General features: G+C 40.6%; 1 protein-coding gene across 2 annotated transcripts in view; it reads left to right on the plus strand.

Moving 5' to 3' along the window:
• Positions 1-24105, plus strand: part of PEPD (peptidase D) — a 116948-nt gene that overhangs the window by 78137 nt on the left and 14706 nt on the right. For both annotated transcript variants that reach the window (XM_052685836.1, XM_052685837.1), the window contains 2 exons: positions 6789-6937; positions 20343-20527. In XM_052685836.1, the coding sequence (XP_052541796.1) occupies positions 6789-6937; positions 20343-20527 (334 nt within the window). The remainder of the gene's footprint in view (positions 1-6788; positions 6938-20342; positions 20528-24105) is intronic.

Here is a 24105-nt window from a genome sequence, read left to right on the forward strand (position 1 = left end):
ATTTTTAATACAACATTGATACAGACTACGTGAGGGTGAAGGAAGGGTGATGCTTGATTATGGAAATTGATTTTTCTAGTGCAGGAGCTTAAGGTTGTTGTCTTCAATTTCTTCAGTACACAAATCTTGTAAGCAAGGGATTCCTTCTCACCCTGTATGTGAAAAGAATCAGAAATAACACAGAAAATCTTACAGGGTTACTTACAGAGCCGGCACTTACATCCAGCTGGCTTGGTGAATTCATTGGGATTTAGATTTCATATCGTGCGAGATAAATGGATCTGAAGTTCTGCTTGGCTCAAATTACTGAGGGAGAGAGCTGGCACTCCCACACATTGCTGTTGGTTTAGGAAACCATTTTCCCAGAGGCAGAGCAGAAGGGCACACCTTCCCCAGCAACCTGGGGGTATGGCCACGCACACCTACGCACACTGCACACCTGTGCCAGGCAGAGAGCCATGGTGTGAGCCACGTCTTCTGTGGGTGTGAGAGGGAGGGGAGTCTTGGCTGGTGCAGGACAGGAGCAGCCAGGGAAGGTTGGTTGGTTATTGGTTTTTTACTTTTTGGTAACCCAGTCAGCCCAAACTTGTGCATGTTCTTGCTACAGCTACTGAGCATCTCATAGTTGGCAGTGTAGAAGTTTTGGGCACGCAGTCTTCTCTCATTCAAAATTCAGTGAAGACTGTTGTTGTTTTTCAGCCTCTCCTTTTTGAAGCAAAGCTTAGCCATCTCTGCGTGAAAAGTTGAAACGAGCTTCCTAGTAGCTGTAATAGTCTGGGCGAGCCTGTCGTGAGACAGTGCTGCAGAAGGAGCAGATTTGGGAAGGTAGTGGAGAAGGTGAACATGAGGACACAGAGCTGAGGACAAACACAAAAATAGGAGCCCACATGTAAATCGTAGACCGATGTGTGTAACAACAGTCACATCATCATTTGCTGTCTCTGTAATTGTGTTACCTGTGTGGGATGCAGGAACTTTTATTGAATGTGAGACTTAAGAAAGCATTAGGCTTTACAGTTTTTACTTTCTGGAACCCAATTTCCTACACATAAAATACTATAATATTTCTCTGAAGTTGCTCTAAACTGCAAGAGTGTTGATAATAACAGCTGGCCCTACAGACAGCAGGCCAAGGCTGGCTGCATCTTGCATGGAGCCATCTTGGCTAAGCCCTCTCTCTATCATGTCAGATGGAAGCTAGTCAGAGCAGAGCACCTCTTCCAAAGCAGTTTCCTGAGTATGCAGGACTTTATGCTGTTCTGTTCCAGGTCTCTGTTGGGCTTTGTGATGTTATCTTACTTGAGGTTGCTTTTTTAGTTGATAATTCTTGGCTGGTCAGGAGACGAGTGAATAAAAAAGTATGTCACTAGAATCTCTATTTTATTTTGATATCATTTACTGTAATTTATGTTTGTGGTTGGCTATTAAGCCACTCTATTTCCAAATCACCTGGCACATTTCCAAAGATGCGTCTTATAGAAGTCCTGATACCTGATTCCCTCAAGCTTGAAATTGCCTTGAAGTGTTTAACCAAACAAATAGTCAACTTGTGTTGGTGTGTGGCTGCTTCAAGATTTAATTGCTGCATGAAGTCTTAAGCACAGAGTGTGTTCTTGGCAGACCTGGAGCAGTTTGCAGAGAACAAAATCTCCAGCTGCGGGTGACTTGCTCTTTTTGCCATAAGAGGAGGGAAAGGTTTTGTGTACCTTGATTCCTGCTGTCCTGGGACTGGACTGGCACCGGTTCATCTCTGTGGCTGCTTATAAGTATGTTAGCTAATAATGACTCAGATCCCTAAAACCTCAGTAAATGTAACTGAGTAAAGTGCACCAGTACTCATACCTGTGCACCTTTAACCCGAGGTACAGGGAGGACACGTGTCCTGGTGATAGCAGCTTTCTCGTGGCTGGCCCCGCAATCCCTGGGGGAAGGGAAGGCTTTGTTCTGAGAGTAGGCAGGGGCTGCAGGAGCTGGGGTTTGGCGGCCCCGTGCCCAGCACACATTGCACCCAGGGTCTTGTGGGACTCATGGCAACAGCAGCTCTGCAGCATTTGCTGAAGACGACAATTTTACTTCTGTAACTGCCGAGGAGACCCAGCTCTGACTGTGCATGCAGAGCAGCTCTGCAGAGCAGCAAGGTGACAGCTTTTACATATGAGCTCATGGGAGTAGCTGTAGGCTTCCCAAGAAGTGCTTGCGAGAGCTTGTCTTTGGGTTGGGTTGGTGGTTGGATCACAAGCGATTCATACACATGGCTCAGATATCCCAAATAAAGTATTCCTTCCCATTGTGATATTGGCCATAATTTGCCTCATTGCTTGGCAGTTTCAAATTATTTGACAATAAAAATGTCAGCAAGCCTATAAAAGTTAAAAACATGCTTAGAGGAGGAGGATGCTTTACTTTGGAAAAAAAAAATAGTATACGATGACTTTACACAGAAAAGAACCACAATTTTTCTAACTGAAGTGTTGGAAAAAGAGATTTGTGATGCTTTGCAATCAAAGGTTAAGAAAGCTAAAAGTGGTATTAAAACACCTATTATTTTTCTGGATTTTAAAGCCAAAGGTGTAAGCAGAAATTTGCATTTCGTGGTGCCGATATTCTGTGCAGGTGGCAGGGCCACCTTCCAACTCAGCTGTGTTGTGCCAGAGCAGCTGCCAGGGAAGGTAAAGAGAGCTTTCGTGCATAGCATCACGTAGCATTTCCAGTACAGCAGTGCCTTAGAATCCTGCATGCTCCTTAAAATCAACAGGACTCAAGCATCCTTGAGATATTTCTTCCTGACTGCCCCGCTGGGTTGCTGCAGCAGGGCGCTGGACCCAGGTCCTAGGGCTGAGGAGGAGTTGGTGACCCAGGACCTCCAGGGGCAACTGGTGAGGTCCCTGCTGGAGCTGTGAGATTGCAGTGTGTGCTTCTGCCGCTTCTCAGCTGGGGACTGCGTTACGTACAGTGTGATCTTAAGCTGTGTCAGGCTTCTTGCCTGTGAGGGGAATGAAATGCAATTTGTTAGTTTTGAAGGTTAATTCTAAAATAGATGCAGAAGGCAACTTTTATTGACTCTGCTGGCTAACATTGTAATACTGTCAGTAGAGTAACTGACGGGTTATCTGATTTTTGTAGTACTTTGCACTGCTCAGTTTTAGTTAAGAGTATGAAGTATTTTGCTGTATGTTTGGGAGAAAAGATAATAATAAATATACATATCTCCCTTAAGAGATCTACGGCCATTTAATATTTTTTGTGTATCTGTTACATGTAGTATAGCTTCTTACTCATTTTAGAAAACAACACAGTAATGTGGAGTTTTTAGAACAGCTTAGGTCTTCCTCCTGTTAAATGTTTTATATACCATGCACTTTTCACCCTGAAATGAAGCTAGGTAGCTTTTCATTGCTTTTGCTCCTGACAAAACAATGCAAAGAAAGATTAGATTCTCTCTGCAATGCTTTTAAAAGAGATTCATCTGTGCAGTGAAAGACTCTATCATGTTCAGGCTCCATCAGTGAGCGCACCAACATGTAACCACGCTCTCTGATCACTGACAGTTCTTTTCTGGCCGCTCTCTCATCTGAGGCTCCTCAGAAATGGGACATCCTCAGACTCCTTACCTCTGGGTACATCTAAAGCCACACTTCACCACTGCACTCTTCCTGAAAAGCAGAGAAGGGTCTTCTGGGATGAAATTTGTTGTTGTTCAACAGAATTCTGAATTCTGGAGTTTTATATAGAATAGAAAACATACGTAGTCCCTTAAACATGTAACATTCCTATTTCCTTTTTCAGTTGAATGAATAATGTTTGGAGATACTTATATTATTGCATATGTTACTTGACTTTAAATGATCTTTAAAAGGTAAAGCATAGATTAAGATGTTTGAGGCCTGTTCTTATTTGTGTGTTTAATTAGTTTATATTGCTGCTGTAGTTGATAGTAGTCCAGATAACATGAAGTAGTTGTTTCTGCACGTGGCCCTTATAGGATTGCATTATCAGTTCATTTTTAACATGCAGTTGAGTATGTATTTAGTTATTAGTTTATCCTACTACCTAGCAGTTACTATCTAATTTCAAGGTAAAATAATGTATTTTATCTAAGGAACCAAGAGTTAAGCAACCTGCTTTTAGGAGCTTTTTTCAGTTAGGAACAGGAGAAGATAGCAGCTTAGACTTCAAGTACGCTTCACCACATATTTTGCCTGGCAAGCAAGGATACAAAACTGGGATCATCTCAGGCTCCCATTATTTCTTCAGCTACAATAGCAACATTATTTGGTCTATTTCCATGTCTTGGGAAACATTTTAACTAATGGATGTGTTCCCAACTGAAGCTAAATGGAAGAGAATTCCACTAAGAGCCAAAGTATCTCCCAAATGTGGAGTTTGTTTTGAATGCTTTTTCACATGTGATCTGGAAGGTGGGTTATTGCTCTGTGGTGGAATTTGAAAAATCATCTTTCCTCATCTCTGCTCTTCTCTGGAAGCAAGGAAACCTGAACAAATGGTGCTTCCTGGCTTGTGAGCCTTCTTTAGTGTGCCAGCAGCTTTGTGATAGTTTTCTTCCCCATTACTTAGTGCTTCAGTAGTTCTAACAACTATTTAACAGCCAGTAAATAATGAATGAGTTTGAGAAAATACTGATTCTTGTAATTTTTCAAGAAATAGTGTGACCCCTGCGGTAAGTTCAGGTTAACCACTCTCTAGGTAAAGTGTAGAAAGAACAGTAACTTCTAGTAGATTTGGACAGGGATTTCACAAGTTGCAGGTCTGAGCTTTACTGCAGTCATGCTGAATTGACACAGAATGGAACAGCTGGGACACAAAAATCCCACCAAGCACCATGAGACTTTGTTTGTGACTTTCGAAAGAGTTCCATTTGGGATTGGTTGAAAGATGAGCAGCCATTCTAACAAGTGTGTCAGGTTGGTCTGTTAGAGAACCCAGCAGCTTCTTATGTAATTCTTAGTTGCTGCAGCTACTTTTCTGTAGCCTTAGATGTGATTTTCCGTATACAACACTAATTTTTATACAAAGGAGTCTAACCATAAAATCAAAACTTAGGGTTGATGGGGTTTCTGATGATGAGGTTTGGCTAAGCTTGTTTGCAGTTACTATATTGGTGTCAAATCCTGCTTTTTCACCTTGTGGGTCTGATGTTTGCTGTCTGGTGCGCATCTTTCTTCAATTAGTGACTTTCTCTTTTAAAATACCATGTTTCATCTTTAAACAAACATCAACAGTGCTTGCATTGACTCTGCCTTTACATGTGTATCTTTGCAATAGTCTCTGTAACCTCCTAGAGTGTGTTGCTGTAGCTTTAAACTTCCAACGCTTCTGCATCTGTAAAGCACAGGGTTTATTCCTGCAGTTCCAGTCCTGCAAGTCTCTGCAGTGAACCTTGCCCGCTGTGGGGAGGCTGGTGATGACTTCAGCAGGGCCTGCACTGAGTGCAAAGATTTCATTCACAGAGGAAATTGCTGGGTGGATTTTAAAATTTGAGTAAATCTTCATGAGTACGTGTCTGTGTGTGTATGCGGTGGAGCAAGAGGAGTCTCAGCACTGCTGAAGTACAATCTTTGCTTTATCACGGGTGCATTAGTTTGCTCACTGTCTGCTGCTTTCAGTGGCAGTTAGGTTAGAAATGGTGAATGTTTACAGCCAAGTGCCACAGTTCCTGTTGCAGTTGCTTACACTTATCTGTACCTGGCCATGTGTGCTGGCTGGGGGCAGAGCTGTGCCGCATGGTTTTGTTAATTACTGCTGTGATTGGGACTCGGTAGCAGAGGGGGCCGCAGCAGTGCCTGCTGTGTGTCAAAACCAAAGTCTTACGTGTAAAATGTGCCTCCTTGTAATCGAGACGTGATGAACTTGGAAGCTGTTTGCTAACTATTGTTAGCAAATAGTTTTTTGGTAATTTGCTGATTTTTTTTTGAGCCTGCTGAAACAAGTGCAGTGGTTTATCAGATGGGCCCAGGAGGCACTACTGTTGCAGATGCCTAACCAACTTGTCACAGAAGTGTGGGGACCCACTAGCTGCTCTTATAGATTGTGTTCTTGCAGCTGAGCATTTGGTGGTGAGTTATTGGTTGGTGTGTAGAATGATTCTCAAAGGATAAGAGGTTTTATTCCCATAAAAGAAAACTTTTTTTTTTTTTTTAACCTTTGATGCAGAAAACTGTACTAAATGTTCTTTTCTGGTTGGATCTTCCCATAACGTGTGTTTCTTTAAGCCCTGTTAGGTAAGTTTGTCTTAAAGGAAAGTTGGTATTATGAGCAGAGGCAGTCAACCTTTATTGGGGACATTTTATTTAAACCATCAAATGTGTTTTGACACTTCAATACAAAAGGCTATGATTTAATTAACATTTCTCTGTTAAGTTTTGAAGTTACAGCCTTTACATGGTGCTGGCATTTCTTAGGAAAGAAACAAAAGACATTTCATTTTCTGAGAAAACGGCCCAGCAGCTGGACCTGAACACCTGGAAGAAGATTCTTTGTGTGATTTTTTTTTTTTATCTTGCTTCATCAGCTCCTGCACTGTTTCCATCCAGGGCCAGCACAGCTGGTGGAAGTGTCCATTTAAGCTCTAGGTAACATAGCAAATGCCCTTCTGCTAGCAGGTTGCTATCCTCTCATTTTACTTAGGAACAACATTCAGATGGGGATTATGTGGCCAACTACCAAGATGTGGATAATTCTTAAGAGCAGAACAAGAAAAAAAATATCTTTACTCTTACAATTTCTTTGAAATTAAAATTTCAATTTCTCCCCTCTGTCTTCCTTTTTAGCCTGTTTGATATGGGAGGAGAGTATTACTGCTATGGTTCTGACATCACCTGCACCTTCCCTGCAAATGGAAAGTTCACTCCTGACCAGAGGGCTATCTATGAAGCAGTGTTGAAGTCATCACGTGCTGTCATGAAAGCAGTCAAACCAGGTAAAAGATCAGTACATGTCAACAAGAATTGAGAAGCTTGATGGTGGTATTCAGGCTGTCAGGACAATTATGTTTGGATTTTAGAAACTACTGGAAAGGAGTAAAATGGCAAAACTCGTTTCCATGTTTAAACAGCTCTTTATAGCAGAAGATACACAACATTTTTCTATGTAACACTTAAATAAAACATAGGCAACTATTAACAGTATTTAAAATGTATTTTGGTCTCCCACTTTTTAAAAAAAACAAACCCTTTCTTTAGAAGATGAGTACAGCTGTGACAGTTGTTACTCTGCTGTTTGCACTGGCAGCCATGTATTGTATAAGCTCGTGCCAAAGAATGAAGTCAGAGTTTGAGCTGAACATGTCATGCTTCAATTTATTTCAAGCGTTTTCTGTATTTGTCACGTAAACTTGATAGAAATCTTCTGATGAAGAAGAGGATGATGTGTGTATCTTTGAGAATGGTGCTCAGTTAGCATTAAGAAGCTTTAGATAGCTCTGGCTATCAGATATTTCATATATGCATTTAAATTGCAGGTGAGCTAATTCATCAAGTGTGTGCCTGACTTGACGACGATCTTATTTTTTCCAATTCTACTTTAAGAGCAGCAAATAAATGCTTTTAGAGCTAAATGCTGCTGTGATCTTGAGTATTTCACTGACGAAGGTACTTGAGCGTTTCTCAGTAAAACTGATAGAACAGGTTTGAGAAAAATGTACTTAATGTTCAGAGTGCACTTGTCCTTTATATTTACCACATTAGGTTTCAGACATCAGACACTGAGAGCGTGGGCTTTCTGGATTGCCAGTCAGAGGACATGTAATTTTGCTGTTTTACAAGCTGGCAGCAGCACTGTTCATTTGAGCAACTTGAAATGGAGCAATAACACTTGAAGCTTTTCTGAAAACCGAGACCAGATATTTTGCCATTTTAATAGCAGTGTGCATGTTCAATCACCTGCTGTTTCTCCCCCAAAGATTCCTGTTCATATTTTACTTTACATTTCAGTGCCACATTTCATGCAGTATTTTAGCAGTATTTCACACTAATAAGTTTCAGAACTTAAGAACTTAAGAGCTAATACAATTATTTACGCAGAATTATGTGAAGGATTGCTCAGTGAACTTATCCATTTGTTTACAGAATCAAAAAAATAAGGGCATACTAATCCTAATATTTTTGCATATTGGTTGCAAGAATCCTTAACTAGCCATGTGAGTAGGAGATTTGTAGACAGTTGTTCAAGGCCAGGTTGGATTGGGCCCATGGACAGCCTGATCTGGTGGCTGGCAACCCTGCCTATGGCAGAGGCTTGGAACTAGGAGTTCTTTAAGCTGTCTTCCAACCCAAGCCATTCTATGAATAAGAAAGACAGAAGAAGTGCCATGTCATGTACTTCTGGACTACTGGGTTGAATGAGGAGTGTTATCTCCTGGTAGGCCAGTATTTGACTGTAGAACAAACAGAGCAAATTGAGTTTCCTAGCATGGTTGGTGACTCTTGCTGTTCAGGCTGCTGAGGATGCAGCAAGGGGTGAATGTAACTGGACGTGTCACTGCTGCTCTACAGGAGAGGCCATTCCTATGGTAGAGACTGCAGCTTTCTTAGCCTGCTTGAACAAACCTAATTGGTTAGCTCATGTACGAAAGCACCAGGATCACTCCTGAGGGAGTCTGTTACTGTCATAAAGGGAGCAGCACGGGGTGGTGTGGCTGCAGCTTTCAGCATCTATTCTCTCTGTCAAAAAGAAAGTAAATACTTCAGGTATATTAGAAAAGAGGAAAAGAAGCTTGTGGGGTTTGAAGTCAGTAAGTGTAAAACCCAGCCCATCGTATTTTTGTCAGATTTTCTGAATTATGGAGTCCTTGCTCGTTTTGCTGTTATTTTTGTTTGTCTTTATTTTCTCGGGTTCCTGAGATCAAAGGGAGGGAAAAAGACAGTCAAGTGACTTGGCTCACATGACAATAACCATTAATGTGGCAGGCTGAGTAAAAAGAATTTATGCAGCAGAGTCAGCAACTGTAGAAAATGTTACTTCTCTCCAGCTGCAGAACTGGGCCTTAATTATGCCTTGTGGCAAAGGGTCACAGGGGACATCTAGTTGTTGTCTTCAGAAGGTTAATCATTCCCAGAGTCTTTCTCATTGCGAGATAGAAAGCAAGTGCTGCAGAGAGTCACTAACCAAATACTGCATTATATAACTGGTTTTGGAAGGACACACATTTGCTAATCACCCTAAATGGTTTATGTAGATGTGTATCAATCAGAAGAGGGAATTTCTTTTTTTCCTCATTTTGGTTCTCATATAAAACCAACTGCTAAGTGAAGTTTCTTTCTGAGACATCGACTCCCTGCTATTTTTGTTTATACTTGTTATTATCAGTCATCATAACTTAAAATACTCTAAGACATCCTACTTTATTGTAGAAAGGTATTCATCTGGCTAAGTCGTATGTGTGGTCCAAAAATGCACACAGTTTGAATCACATCTGTGGATCTTCATACCTTCCATCAAAGAGGACAGAGCTCCTTCTGCAAGCCAGATAACATACTCTGAAACCTAAAGGCTCTCTGTGGGATCATAGTCCAAGTTCAGTGCAGTCATCACAACTCCTGCCGCAAACTGAATCCGTATAAAATAAAAGAGGAGAAGAACATATTCTGTTCTATTGCGTAAGCAGCAATTTGGAAACTATTGAATGTGGATAGTGTACAAAAGCAGCAGTTCTAAGTCTCTGAAATGAAAGAGTCAAAACAGTGAGCTTGTGTGGCAGTGGGATAATTGCTTCTTTCCTACAAAGTCAGATTCGTGATCCAAAATGCCAGAGAAGAATGCTGCATTTCTGCTTAGGGGATATTCTTAATGTGTTGAGTCCATCTGGGTTAGATTTACTCTTCCACAAAGCTGAAATACAGGGGCAGATGTGCAAAATACTGACGCTTCCATTCCCTTCACTATGAGAGAGCATCTACTTCTTACTCAGAACAATGATTTGAGTAACAATTCATTTTTATATAGACGTTGTACAGAGTTATTAAAAACAGTGAAACTGTAAAGCTAAGTGTCCCAGATTTATTCCAGAAGTGAGTGTCTTGATTTGTCTCTCTTGTTGTTTTTTGATCTCATTAGATTTGCTAGAGTGTTTGAGGCACACTAGGTGTGCTCGTGGAGCACATCACCTGTGGAAATGATCTGAAAAGAATTCAGCTCACACCCTTTAAAACTCCACTGTGAAAACTAAAATACAGAAAGTGAGCAAGATGGAGAGATTTCATATTTTAGGATGATGGGGACTTCAGCACCACTGCAGATATATGCATAGTTTCCCCCTCTGCTGTCTTCATGCAATGCATGTACCAGAAGGCTGGCTAATGAGCAGCTATTCATTTATTTATTTTAACCTTTTGTGTCGTGCTTGGCCCACAGTCTGTTTATTGACTGTTCTAAACCTGCTCTGAATCCAGAATTATTAATGTCCTCACTAGTTTTTCTGAGAGTGCTCACAGTAACAGTATGGGTATCTCTGACAGGTAGCATCTCCTCTTGCCCTTCATCATGGTCACGTGGAAGTGTGCAGCAGTTCCCCTTCCACAAAGCTGCTTTAAAAGCTACTGACTCATTTTGGATTCCAGGATTGGAATTCACCAGACTAGAGATTTAAGAGTGTTTAACATAGTGCTCTTGCTCAAAACACAGCTGTTTGACCTCTGTTACAGCTGTGAGCATCCAGCCTTTCTGAAAATCAGACTGCAGAACTGTTAAGCCAGGCACTGGCTGAAGGAAGGAAAATGATTATTGAACATACATATGAAAAAAAAAAAGTAAAAATAAAGATGCCTGAAGCAAGTTGCCAAGCATCTTGATGGGAATCTGAGAGCAAGGCAGGAGTAGTTGTGAATTCCCAGCGGTGACATTATCAGATTCTCAATTTGCCACTGAAAAGAGGTGTCTGAAGTTTTTCCTCTTAAGACAGCAGTAACCACTCTGCTCTGTCCCTTCACTAACTCCTGGCTCCTCCCTCATTCTGTTTATCATGTTAGTTAGATCCAATGCTGATGTAATAGCTTTATTAAATAAGAAAATAATTTGTTACGAGTTATACCTGGGAGACCAGTATTGTTGATGATCAATATAAATCTGTTGGAATAAGTGTGTAAAATAATTGGCTTTGCTGAAAGTCCCTCCTTAGAACTTCTAGAAAATGTGTGTTGAACCAGGGCTTGCACAAGATAACCCTCCTGGCGTCCCTTCTAACCTCTCACGATTCTCAATACATGCTGAAACGTACAAAAGAAAATGTCAGTCCTCAACCAAGAGTTGTTGATGAGAATCGATGACAGTTTCTGGCTCTAGCTCTTAGCAAGGGAGGAGTTGTTTTGCAAGCATAAGGGTAACTTAATGTTTCTGTGAATGAAGAACATCCAGATGTAACCCAGCTTTGAGTATCACTCTTGTCCATTGGATCCCTTACTGTTAGTGGTGCGTAGGGTCCAATAGTGATTGCAAAGTTGCTGTGGAATGGCTTCTTTTTTGTCCTGTAACAAGTTGCAGTGTTTTCACGTTGTCTCCAGTCTCTCAGCTGACTTCTGATGATTATTTTTTGGATTATTATCTCAAGCATTTCAGGAATGTTAGGAATTAGAGTTCTGTAACTCAGACTTGATGAGGACAGGATAGTGGCAGCACTGAAATTTCTCAGACACGTTCAATCTGCTACTGTGCTGATAAAAAATGAAAGGAATATGCTTATATTTAGTTTTGCAATTAAAGCTATTTTGGATGAATGTACAAGGTCACAAACACGATCTTTAAGATTGATGAGCTAAATATTGAAGTAATCATGAACTTTCCATTTACGTCCCTTTGCACACTGGGATCACTGCGCATTCCTGCCTATTCTGGAGAGTAATGGAAAGTCACAGGAGAAGGGGAAGGAAAGGAGCTTGTTGTACTTAACATTCCTGGTACTGTATAGAAATTGTGCATGTTTTACAAAAAAAGAAGCTGAAAAACATTCTCCGATCTCTGCTATGCATCTTAGTAATGGTTTTTGGGAGAGAGTGAATGAATTGAAACACCTCAATCAGTAAGTTCTGTCATCCTAAATTCTGATTAAAAAAAGGCTTTTTTGTATTGCAAACCGTTCCCAAGGAACAGTTGAGGAAGGCCAGGTTGGCAACCACTCAATTCCCTATCTCTATACTTACATGATTTAAAACACTTGTATATCCAAAGTCCGCACTGAACCAAAATTGCATTCAAACCTTAGGAGGGCAGCTGGGAACATTTGCTGATTGATGCTTGTTTTGTTTATTTGCTTCAATAAAACGAAAAAGAAAAAAGTTCCAAATATGCACAGAAGTTGTTCATAATGCAGTGTGAAACCTTTCCTCCACAGGGTGCTGGCACTGCTATAGGGCTTCCCTGTAGGACTTGTAGCTCTGGTTGGTTGGTTTGTTTCCCAAAGTTCTTAGGTAAATATGCTTATCCCTACCTTCTGCGTTTTACTATTCAAGATGGTGAGTATCATGTTGCCTCTGGCTTCTAGGTTATGCCTTTCTGATAAATGCTGTTGGTCTCTTGGTCTTAATCTTCTCCTGGACAGCTGTGACTCTACATGTGGTGAGCTGCTGTGTGAAACTCTGTCCACTTTTTGTGCCTTTTCTCATGATTTCTACAATTTCTGTTCGTTGGTGTAGCTTCCTGGGCTTGTTATAATAGAGAGGCCTTTTTTCACTGGTTTCCTCCACGTACATCTTTCCAAGGGCTGTTGTAAATTAGGACAAATCAAAAGCAGCCTATTCATTTTCCAGTGCTTTGTCTCCTTCCCGTTTGTTTCCTGCTGAGAGACTCAAATGGTAAAGCTCGTGAAGGTAGATATAAACCTAGGGGAAGTACTTTGCACAGCAGAATATGAAATTTTGAGTGGTGTATTGACAACATTTTAATATGTAAATGTTCAGGTCTTGTTTCTTCTGTGTGATGATCGCATAAAGAGTAATGTTCAGTGACTGTGTTAACACTTTCATAAATAATCCACTTCATACAACAGAAAACAGTACAATTTGAATTCAAAGTAGTAGTGTGATTCTTTCTCTGACCTAGTCACGTTCTAGCAATTCTTCAAAGAATAGTGGAGGGTAGGGTAGTACTAAGAACAGAGATCAGAATAACCCAAAAAACTATTTAATAGGAAACTAATAGCTAGGATTTGACACTGCAGATTATACTATTGGCTGTTGTTTCTGTTACTAAATTGAGCAGAACTATGCTTAGGAACATCTGCAAATTCAAAATTGCATTACAGATTACTTCTTCAGCACTTCGGTCTATCTCTGGTAAAGAGCTGAGGTTTATTTTTTGTCTGCTGCTATTTTGAATGCTGCTTTATAGTAATTGTCGCTGTATTCAACTGAGATTAAAACACATTGCACCTCAAAAAAATGATTGAAACTGCTATTAATATGTACTCCTCTCAGTGAATAAATAAGGTTCTCTTTCACATACAATAGATGTCTTTTGCATTCAAGTCATTTGTTTTTTATTTTAAGTAGCCCAGAGATGTACTTATGTACTTAGTAGAACACCATGCAAGTGCGCTTGTGTGTTTTGCTGCAGAAAACCAGTAGCTAATTTAGATGATGTTTTAGAAAGAAAAGGGACTGTAAACCAGACCTTTGACAATAGCACAATAGGGAAGGGTGTGGGAGCACAATCTAGTTTATAGTTTGTGTAATTTCAGAAAGTCCATATGAATTATTCCCGTGTCCATTTGAATTATTCCCATTCAGATGGTCATATTTTAGGGGAAAGTGCTGCTGGTGGTTATTAATTTGCTGTAATATCTGAAACAAAACAATTATTCTCAGACAAAAATGTAATAGTAGAAGTTGAAGATTCCATACAAACTCTCCTGAAAAGCAAATGCTTTCAGGGCATGCTATAAGCAATACTTAATATTCACAAGTCCTACGGAATGACACTGTGGTATTTTTTTCCTCTCGCACTTCAGACTGTGTTATTGTGTTAAAGACAGATTTGAGAATAAATCTTGTCAATCTATGCTATAAAAAGATACTTGTAGTCTGTTGTCTATCTTCTCTATTGAATGGACTTTGCTCTATTTTTCTTGCTATCGTTAATGTTCATAAATAAGCTTCCCTTTGAGTACTTGCTTTCTGAAATTGACACATAGAGGTACTACAGCTTTCTGTGGTTAATTCCGTTGTTCTCAGTGTAAAAGCCTAAACCATCTGTCACCACCTAGGAAGTAAAGGCTGAAAGAATGAAGGATGCACAAACAGTGCACAGTCAAGGAGCAATCCTTGATTCTTGTGAGGTACCATAACATAAAGATGGTGCCATTGGTTACTGGAGAGTTTGTTGCTTGACTTGTAACCAAACCTTGTCCAGAACAACATTAACTACAGCAAGAGGGAACAGAAAAAGTCGAATTCAGCAGATTCTCAGTCCCTCTGTGCACACGCTGATCTGCTGAAATGCGGGATTTCAGACTACGAGTCTCACTGCAAACCTTCTGGGAGCCATTCCTTGCTGCTTGTGACTAATAACAGGAGCTGACCCATGCATACAGTGACCACTGCAACGTTAGGAAGACAAAAATAACGCTGAGCAATTTCCAAGTGCATAAAACCAGCACTTCCCGACAGTTGGGCTGTTCCACTGGGAGCTGGAGCTGAGAGTGTGCCGCTCATAGCGCCGTCCTGGGCAGCTGCTCGGAGTCACAGCCCAGCCACAGCTTTCCAGCTGGGCTCTGCACCTGGACTTCTCTACTTTATGTGAGTCTTCAAAGATGCTCCACATGCAGAGCAATGAAAACTCTTAGAGCCTACACTGGCAGCAGTTTTCTATCTTTTTTCAAGGAAATATTTTTAAGATTTTTTTAATATGTCCTTTTGTTCTAATTGTGGCAGATCGTACCAGCATAACATCGTACAGTCCTGGTGTTAGCAGTGGCTTTGTTGGCATAGCCCACTGCAGTGTGGTGTTGTGCACTAATTTTCCTCCAGTTCAGTGTTCAGGAAATGTACACGTTACATGCTGTAATTTCAGTTGGAGTACAAAGTTCGTGAGTCGTTCGATCTTGATGCTACATCAGCTGTAGCTGGCAGAGTGCAAACCTGCTAGACAAAGATTATTCTGTTTGCCCTAAATCTTATCTAAACAGTCTTTTAAAGCTTCAAAGATGGATAAGTTTCCACACCGTAATTACTCCCTCCGTGCACCTACCTCTGTCCCCCAGTCTTTTTCCTCTTCTTTGCAGCATACCCCTATGCGGAAGGAATGTGCAAAGAATTCATAGTATCTGGCAGTGCAGTCAGTTCAGTCCAAACACTGCATCTCTCCAGACATGGAAAAAATCCCTTCTCTTGCTCCACGTCTGCATCTATTCAAATTGGTTAAGTTCTGAATGTTGCTTAGGATGTGTTGTAGAGCAGCATATGCTGTTTCTGTAAATGAGTAGGATGGGTTTTACTGCTTAAAACTTTTGAGTATACTGGTTGAAAAGAAATTCCATTATATGAGTAAAGAGCACAAGGCTTCTCAGTCCTTCGCACAGGGCTCAGTGTGTTGGAAGCGGGTCACTGCTGGTTCTATTTGATAGCTCCTAATGCTCTGGGGGGAGTTTTTGGAAGAATTAGTGTTTAATGCTGGCTGTGATTCATTCAGGTAACGGCCCCCCGCACAGCATACAGAGCTGTGATCAGCCTCACTGTTGCCCAAATGCTGTCGTTGCTCAAGTATGGAATTTTGGTGGCCCGGAGTCACCATACCTGGCTGAAAGGCTGAGCAACTGCTTGGTATTCCATCTAGGTTGCCATAATGAAAGCATAAAAACCAGAAATGTAGCAAATTATTCTCTAGCACTCAAATGAAAAGGGAATAAATAATTTTATAATTTAAACAGTATTTGCTTTGGTTTTTCAACTGGACTTGCTTCAAGCTTTGAAGGACCTATTGTTTTATTTCTGATACGGTTATGGCTCGTTGGCAGATGTTGGGCTGTCCCAGTGGCTGGCTGGCCAGGGATTGCATCTTCTGTCTGTGTTTTAGTGAGACCGCCAGAGGATGCCAGGCCTTTTGCCCTTGTCTGTAGACTCTACAAAATAAGTGTAATTTAACCTTAGCACAATTTGGGGAGAAGTTCCTACAACCTTGCCATGCTATTTTTTTTAGTAGGATTGTGACATCTGTGCTGGCAAAAAAAAAAAAAAAAAACCAGCCCACCTAGAACAACAAAAAAGCTCTGCTAAATCATTTGTGGTTTAATCATTGTCACATTACAACCACAAAGTACCCTAAGTAGCAGCCAAAAAAATCCTGTTAGGCCTTTTCAGAGCACTTTCCGACCGAAGTGGCTAAATACCATGCAGTAATTCTAAATTACATGTGTGTGCTGCTTTGACTTCATGTTCTGGAATAGCCTGTAATAAAACTTTGGAAAATAATCACTTGGATAAAAATAGCAGCTAGGTAGCAACAACTGACGAACAGCTGTGGTGTGATATGTCAACTCTTACTTGTCATTCTGCTATTGAAAAAGTTATGGGCTGTTCATGAAAAGATAGATATGCTTTTAATTGCTGGTTTCACTGGAAGCGTTTCTGTCTCTTTTTTTTGGAACAAAAATCTTTGCTGTCAGTAGAAGGATCAAAAAGATCTCCTTATGGGGTAGATCCTCTGTTCTGCAGCATAGTGTTTTATCTGAAATTCAATGGTTTTGGCAAAGAAAATTAGAGGGGAAATAGCTCTGGAGAGGTAAGACAATACACGTGTTATCTTTCTCTTTACTGTCCCATCTAAGAACATTGGGTAACATTCAGGTTTAGTTTGCTGTTCTTTTAACTCAACACCTCACACTTCTGTGGAGCTCTGTCATACTGTTAGCAGAAAATTAATAACCTTTGTAGTTTAAATGCTTTAATCACAATTTATCACATTTCGTTATTGTACATATCCCTACTGTATAGCTCACTTTGTAACCTGGGGGTCTCACAGCCTTGGGCTGCGTGTGGGGCTGGAAGAGCTGCCTTTTGCCCTGCTCTCCTACCCGAGCATATACTGTGCAGCAGGTAACAAATCACAGCCTAACGAGCCCTGCTAACGAGCTATCCTGGGGAGCCAACTGTTGGTTCAGTGACCTGTATTACCCAGTATCTCGTTTGGCAGAGAATGAAGGATGGAACAGACACTTCATCAGCAGATTTTCCTGAGTGCAGACTCATTTTGGTACAAGCTAAAGTCCAAGGACCCTCCAATCTACCTTTCTAAACCTCATCTGTCAGTGGAGTATAATTAGTGTATAAATTGGCCTAAAGATAATTGTTACTAACCTTTTTACACAAAAGCATATCTGCATCTATGATAAACTTCTTCAAAGCTTAAAAATAATAGTGTTGAATAATAAAACAGTAAAACATCCTCTGGGGTGACTGGTGGTGTGAGGCTAATGCAGAGTGGTGTTGCAACACCATCAGCTGTTGCAGTGACACATAACTGGTGTTAGATCCACTAGTGCTGAGGGGCTTTTGGATTTTAGTTGTTTTTAACCATTTCATCTTGCTGCAGGAATGTTAATATGATGTTTGCCTTCTGCTGTGTCAGCTTGCAGCAAGTGTCAGAGCTCTCTACTAGACCATGGCTTATCCTGAAAGCTGATGTGTGTGAACATCTAAATGAAAATGTTTGAGGAGAACTTGGCATTCTGATCCTCTTTGCTTATCAAATCTGATCTTTAAAAAAAAAAAAAAAAAAAAAAAGGTGGGAAAGCTGTTTCTACTCAGTTATCAAAAGTTTATTCCTAGCATGCTGGGAATCTGTTCACTGCAAACAAGACTGGGATGGCACCATTGGTTTAGCTGAAGCACAGAAGGGTCACTCTGTGTATGTGTGACTGCTGTACAGTACATGGTTACATGGTTTGGAGCAGAGTGGAGTAATAATACTCCAAAAATGCCAAACAGTACAGTAGAAATATCATTCATAAAAACATGCTTTCTTTAAGATCCTTGAACTCCTACTTACTTGAAGACCCACTGGCTTACCGAAGGAGCTCAGATCTGGTCAGCAGGGCACCTCTGGGCAGTGCCATCCCAGTGCTCAGTGCAACTGCAGAGGGCTCTGAATGCTGCCTGCATCCAGCAGAGCTGGTGGCACCAGCTGGGAGGGAGAGGAGCGGTCCCAAGTCCTTCTGCAGGGCTCTGTTCAGAGCACTGCCCTTGATCTAAGAGAGCCCAGAGCTGCAGGGTTTCCATCCCTCTCCGTAATTTATTTTGTAGTGGAGCTTTTTGCTGTTCTCGGTCTCTAATGAAAAGATAAGATGAAAAAAATCCACAACAGATGCAGAACGCAGAGCTCCAGGGGGAGAGGGAAAACTGCTGTGCTTTTTCTCAGTGAGGGAAAAAGAAAAAAGCAGAAAGCGTGGGAAGAATGGGCTGTGTTGGATTCATTCGGAGATACTCGGGATTTACAGCCATAGCAGCCTTTTTAGTTGAGTGGTATCATTGGTCTGTTCTGTTAAACTTCTGCAGAAAAATGAATGTGTGCTTTGGCTGTTTGCATCTATGATCAGCTTACCCTTCTATCTTCTGTTAGTTGCGTCTCTCCTGCGTTTGGTAAAGGGTGCCATATGTCTCTAAGTGGAGTCTGTAGGTTTGCATTGAGACAAATGGTGCTGTGCAGTTGTGGAGGGAAGCCTTACAGCAAGCGGCACACAGCTCCTCTCCCAGGCACCTTGTTTTACGTTTATTCAGAGCATCTGGGGTACAGTTGTGCTTTGTCTTATAGCAGCAGAGTTCTGACCTTTGTATATATCCTAAGGGGAGGGAGGCTTCAATATTTGACCATGGTCAAATATTGTATGTGGTTTTGCAGCCGTGGGGATGAAAATAATACAGTAGTATTCACCTAGGACACCATGGGAGGGCTCTCAAATGAGCATGTTATTTGCCCAGAAAGAATATTAAGGATGACTTCTAGAACAGTCTGCATTGATTGCAAATGACAGAAGCTGAACTGGCAGATACATGCAGAAATTCTGTATTCCTGTTTCCAATGACTTGGAAAACAGCTGGGACTTGGTAATACCTGGAGTTTGATGTCAGTAATAGTTGAGTGATAGATTGTAATTGTTTCAGTTTTATCGGGTAATAGATTGGGGTCTATCGTGACAGAGCTGTGAAATAACTTTGTATTCGAATTCTCACTTCTTTAGATTCGCTCAATATTCAAAAAAGAGAATATTTAAAATCTTGTCAAATAAAATTGCATTCAGCACTGGTCAAAAGACAACTAATTATAGGTGGATTTATTCTTAGTAAAGAAAAGACCTGTGCAGAGCCCTGAGGTGTGTGGGATCTGTGGGTATGGGATGCGGGATGGAGCAGCATTTGGTGACCTTTGTATCAGAGCTCTTTAAGACAACTGGATTTTATTGAAGCCCTCCCAAAGGATGATTTTGTTTCAACCTCTGAGGCCTCAGTACTGTTAGCAAAGAGTGCTAATATTATTTTGATACAGCATTTATGTTCACAAGACCTTAAAGCCATGTATTTAACTGGATTAAAACGATGGAACTTGATGGGGCTTTGGCCTTAAAAATTGCTTGTTTATTTATTTATTTAATCATGCCAAAATTGAACAAGGAAAACATTCTTTTACTGTACCTTAGACCTAGTTGTCTTGACTCTGCAACTGCTCTGTATGACTCAAAGCCATGGTGAACTAATTAAGACAGTGCTGTTACTAACAAAAGAACTGCTTTTTTCCTCGCTCCTCCCCCCAGCAGTTTGTCAAACAAAATTGTATCCTATACCAAAATAATAGAAGTCTAATGTATCCTGGCTCTCTATCTGCAATCAACCAGCAGTATTTTGTAATGCTGTTGCAGTATGTGTATTAGAGGACTTGTATTTTACGCAGCTCGTTAACACAAGGGAATCATTAATTTCTGTAGAGTGTCTTTGCCAGAAAAATATGGGCTTTAAATCTTCTACATCCATACAAAAGTACCGTCCTTCTCAAGTGTCCTAAGTAGGTATAATCATTATAGAAAATAATTCTAAATGACTGCTTTTTGCAGCTGATGCTCCTTTGAAAAACTCGCTGATAAATCTGCATCTCTGTAGACATAGATGCAGTTTCTTAATCTTTTTCATGTGGACCTGGATTATAGCATGCTGCTGTGTCTTGTCGGTAGTATTCTGGGCTTTGCTGCATGCCAAGATAGTTTTGTCTTGTTTGAAATATTTCTGTGCTAATGTGCTCTTTCCACCTTTGTTTTTTATACAAAGGGCACATCTGTTGCATCTGCCTTTTGAAAGCTGTCTGTAAAAACTTGTAGCAATAGTTAACTCAGCTGCCTGTTTCTGCTCTCTGAGGGGTCGCCTGGCCTGATATGCACCGTCTGGCTGACCGAGTCCATCTGGAGGAGCTGACTAAAATTGGCATTCTGAAAGGCAACGTAGATGACATGGTGAAGGTTCATCTGGGTGCAATATTTATGCCACACGGACTTGGACATCTACTTGGAATCGATGTGCATGACGTTGGAGGCTACCCAGAGGTTAGTGTTTGTGCTCAACAGCCTTGTTGGTTAACCCTCTGCAATAGCTCAGCTTTTCTCTTGGCTGTTGCAGGTTAGATGGCTGTATTTTCTCAGAGGCACAACAGTGGTGTGTTTAAGTCTGTCTTTCTCCGAATGCAATGCTTTATACAGCTTGCTTAAGAGGAATCTATTATTTCATTAAAATGTATATTGTTGTGGAGAGTGGTCAATTGATGCTACTCCAGGCATTCTTAATCTGTTCAATTTCTGTGCACTTTGTGATGTTCTTCAGTGATTCATCTCTGTGATGCATATCACTCAGGTGTGGGTATGCCATGGCAGCTGTGCAGTGGATCTGAGCTACATGAGACCTGGAGTGAGAAGTCTTGTTCCATTCCAGATGTGTGAGACAGCTGTGGGAGCCCACTGCTGTATGTGGGCTGGTAAATCCTGGTGGCTGTGGCATGTGGAAACCAGCTGGATTATATTTCTCCCTTGAACTTTGGTCTCCACTGTCAACTTAGGCGCCAATATAGATGTGTTGTTTTGCAACAAGGATAGAATAAAAAGTCCATAATGTCTTTGTGAAGGTGAAAACACAATTTCTTGTATTCCGAGTTTCTACAGAAAACACAAAATGATTACCTTTTTCCTTGTGTTAATGTGGTGATTTGTGACTCCAGTCTGAAAGCAGAAATGTTTTTGTTAAAAAACAAAGCAAAATAAACAAAAAAGTCTTCTTTAAAGAGATTGAATTTAACATTTGAATACAGAAAAGAAGTTCACAGTAGCTTTAGAAAGATTTAGAAGGATTTTCTGCGTTACATTTTGGTTATTTGAGACTGTAAGGGTTTTCATTCATATAATATGAAGGTGCATCAGTGGACTTCTTTCTTAGGTAAGATTATTCTCCTACATGAACCATAAAAAGGAAGTGAAAACTCCTTGGGTAGGGCTTAAACACATTTAGGAACTTGTTCATGTTGGATGTGCAGGCTGTGTAACAGCTGCTGCTGCTGATTTTACTTTTGCAGAGTGAAGAAACAGGATATAATATTTAAGAGTGCTTGTCTTTTTTAAACACCACGAGGTAATTATTGTTGACACACAATACTGTGATGACAATGAATTGGCATCAGCTATTAAACTTAGTTGTAATAAAAATGAAACAAAATCAAAAGTCACCCTATTCTGATTTTAAGGTTTTGTCACTAGTGGTAGAAAGGATGGATGTTTTCCCCTCTTTTCTCCCAAGTTCATTCCATCTGTGTGCAAATGGAAGCATTTAGCAAAGCACGGGAGATGTGATGGACTTCAAAACCAGGATCCCAGTGTTGCATGCCTTTGCTTCAGTTGTTTTCATTCTGTTGTGAATAACCTTGATAAATTTGGTGGAGTTGCTGAAGCTTGAGTATGTGTTCAAGAGCTGATAGGATGGAGAGACAGCTACATTTTAAGAATTAGGGAGAAGAACTGGGAGAGTGAAAAGTCCCATGTTTGCTTTTTATTTGGAAATTTTTAATGTAATTTAGGGGACATTGTCTCTGAGAGAAGAATGATCTATCCAGAGTTCTGTAAGAGCAACTTCTTACAGATAAAACCGGCTTCAGGGACTGAATTTTCACAGGACTTGCACACAGGAGGTGTGTATACAAAACAAACAAACAAACAAAAAAACCTACCAGAGCTGTATGCAGATAGAATGCTTTATATGCTTATAATAGCTTTCTATCTGCTTTATGCAGATGGAAAGCTTTATACTTGCAAACGTTAGAATCGTTTGGTTGCTAGACATGCAACTACATTCTTATATTAACAACATATACGTGGCTCATGTACTTTCAAAATGCGATCCTAAATAACAAATTTCCTGAACAGGGGGAAAGCATGGGGTGAACTCAAGTGAATAGCTGAAGACCTATATTCGCATACAAACATACATGTAGATGGACGGATGGATGACATTACCTTAGCTGGAAAAATTTGGGGTTTTGTAGAGGGGCAGCCCCATTAAACTCTCATTGCATCATTAATTTCACCTCTGATAGAGCCATCTCTTTTCTCCCAGCCTAAAACATGAGGTTCCTTAAACTGGACCATTTGACCAAGGTGAGGTGCCCACGTCAGAGCTGCACTGGTGGTGGAGTCTCTGGGCCCAAGGCTCCAGTGGGAGCACAGTGCTGCAGCAGTGGGAGCTGAAGGGTCCTTGAGCAAAGCTGTGTGAGCAATGGGGGTTCTTCTTGCTGGTATGATACATGTCTGAGTTAAATAGCACAAGGTTCTTTGCTTTGTCTCAGTGCTTCATGAGAAAATGTATTTTGAAGATACCAAGTAGATTTGGGTGATTTTTTTGTGCATCTTAAACGTTTACCAGCCAGCAAGATTTTGACAAGGAATCTCAGAAAGCTGTGTTTATTGAAGACTGTGCCTGTAGTGTCGTGTTACTTTTTCTAACTGGTTAAGAAGCAAATTATTTGCTTTTGGCCGAGGGATTTTTGGGAGTATTACAAAGGATTTTTTTTAAAATAAAAACTTTTTCCAAGTGGATATTATTCCATTATTTTTCCTCAAGTGTAAACAGTTACATTTGGAATAGTACAATAAGCTTTAATTTCCTAATTTTTATCCGTCACAAAGTTTTGCGTGTTCCAAAAAAACTATTTCCAGACATTGTTAGCTTAGATTAGTTATTCATTAGTAGCCAAAGTTTTTTTTTTCAAAATTGGCAATAATAAGTTTTCATCTTTTCCAGTAAACTGCTTTCACATGCAGCATCGAACGAGTTCTTTCTTCCTCTTTGATGAACACTGAAAAGTTTGCACGTTTTCTGTATAGGATATTCTTGAACATTAGAAAATCACACATTTCCTATCTTTTATTGCCATAATAAGGAGTTATGGGTGTTGGCCAGCCATAAATGGAACTCAGTGACTGTGTTTAGGACAGAATTTTCAGAAGAATGTAATCATCGGCGTCTTCCATAGAAGCCAGTAAGGAAACATCCTGATTTTGAGAAGTGCTCAGCAGTCAAGAGCTCCTTGGAGGATCCAGCCTCCTGTAGCATGCTGCTGTATTCCTACCAGGGGAGCGGAGCGCTGAATGCTACTTTGAAAACTGCTTTACTGCTTCTTTTAAGGGTCTGACTAAACGTGAGCAGCTCTGGCAGTGCGGCCCCAGTGGTACTAATCATTTCTGAAGATCTGGCCTTCAGTCAGGCAGAGCTAGCTTCAAAGGGTGCAAAGCCCACTGGGCTTAGCTTCCACTGTAAAATTTAATCATGGAGGTGGTTTTCCCACACTTTCATTTGTTTCTGGGTAAATACGATATGGGATATAAATGAGGGTTTGTGCGTGATGCAATTGAGAAAATGGGGTAGGTGATCTCAAATTTTCAGACCCTGAGGTGGATGCGGCTGAAGTTTTCATTTAAATCTAGGTTTTGTGTCTCTAGATGCTTGAGTTGATTCAATTTCATGTTATATTAATTGAGTGTCGGGCTCTAAAGAATGCTAAGTACATTTGATGACTTTCTATAATAATAAGCAGTTAATTTAAGTTAGGTTAATAACTGCTGTGATTTTACCATCTTGTGAATAA

This window comes from Tympanuchus pallidicinctus, unplaced genomic scaffold (assembly GCF_026119805.1).
Source record: "Tympanuchus pallidicinctus isolate F22 unplaced genomic scaffold, pur_lepc_1.0 scaffold22, whole genome shotgun sequence".
In the NCBI taxonomy this organism is placed as follows: domain Eukaryota; kingdom Metazoa; phylum Chordata; class Aves; order Galliformes; family Phasianidae; genus Tympanuchus; species Tympanuchus pallidicinctus.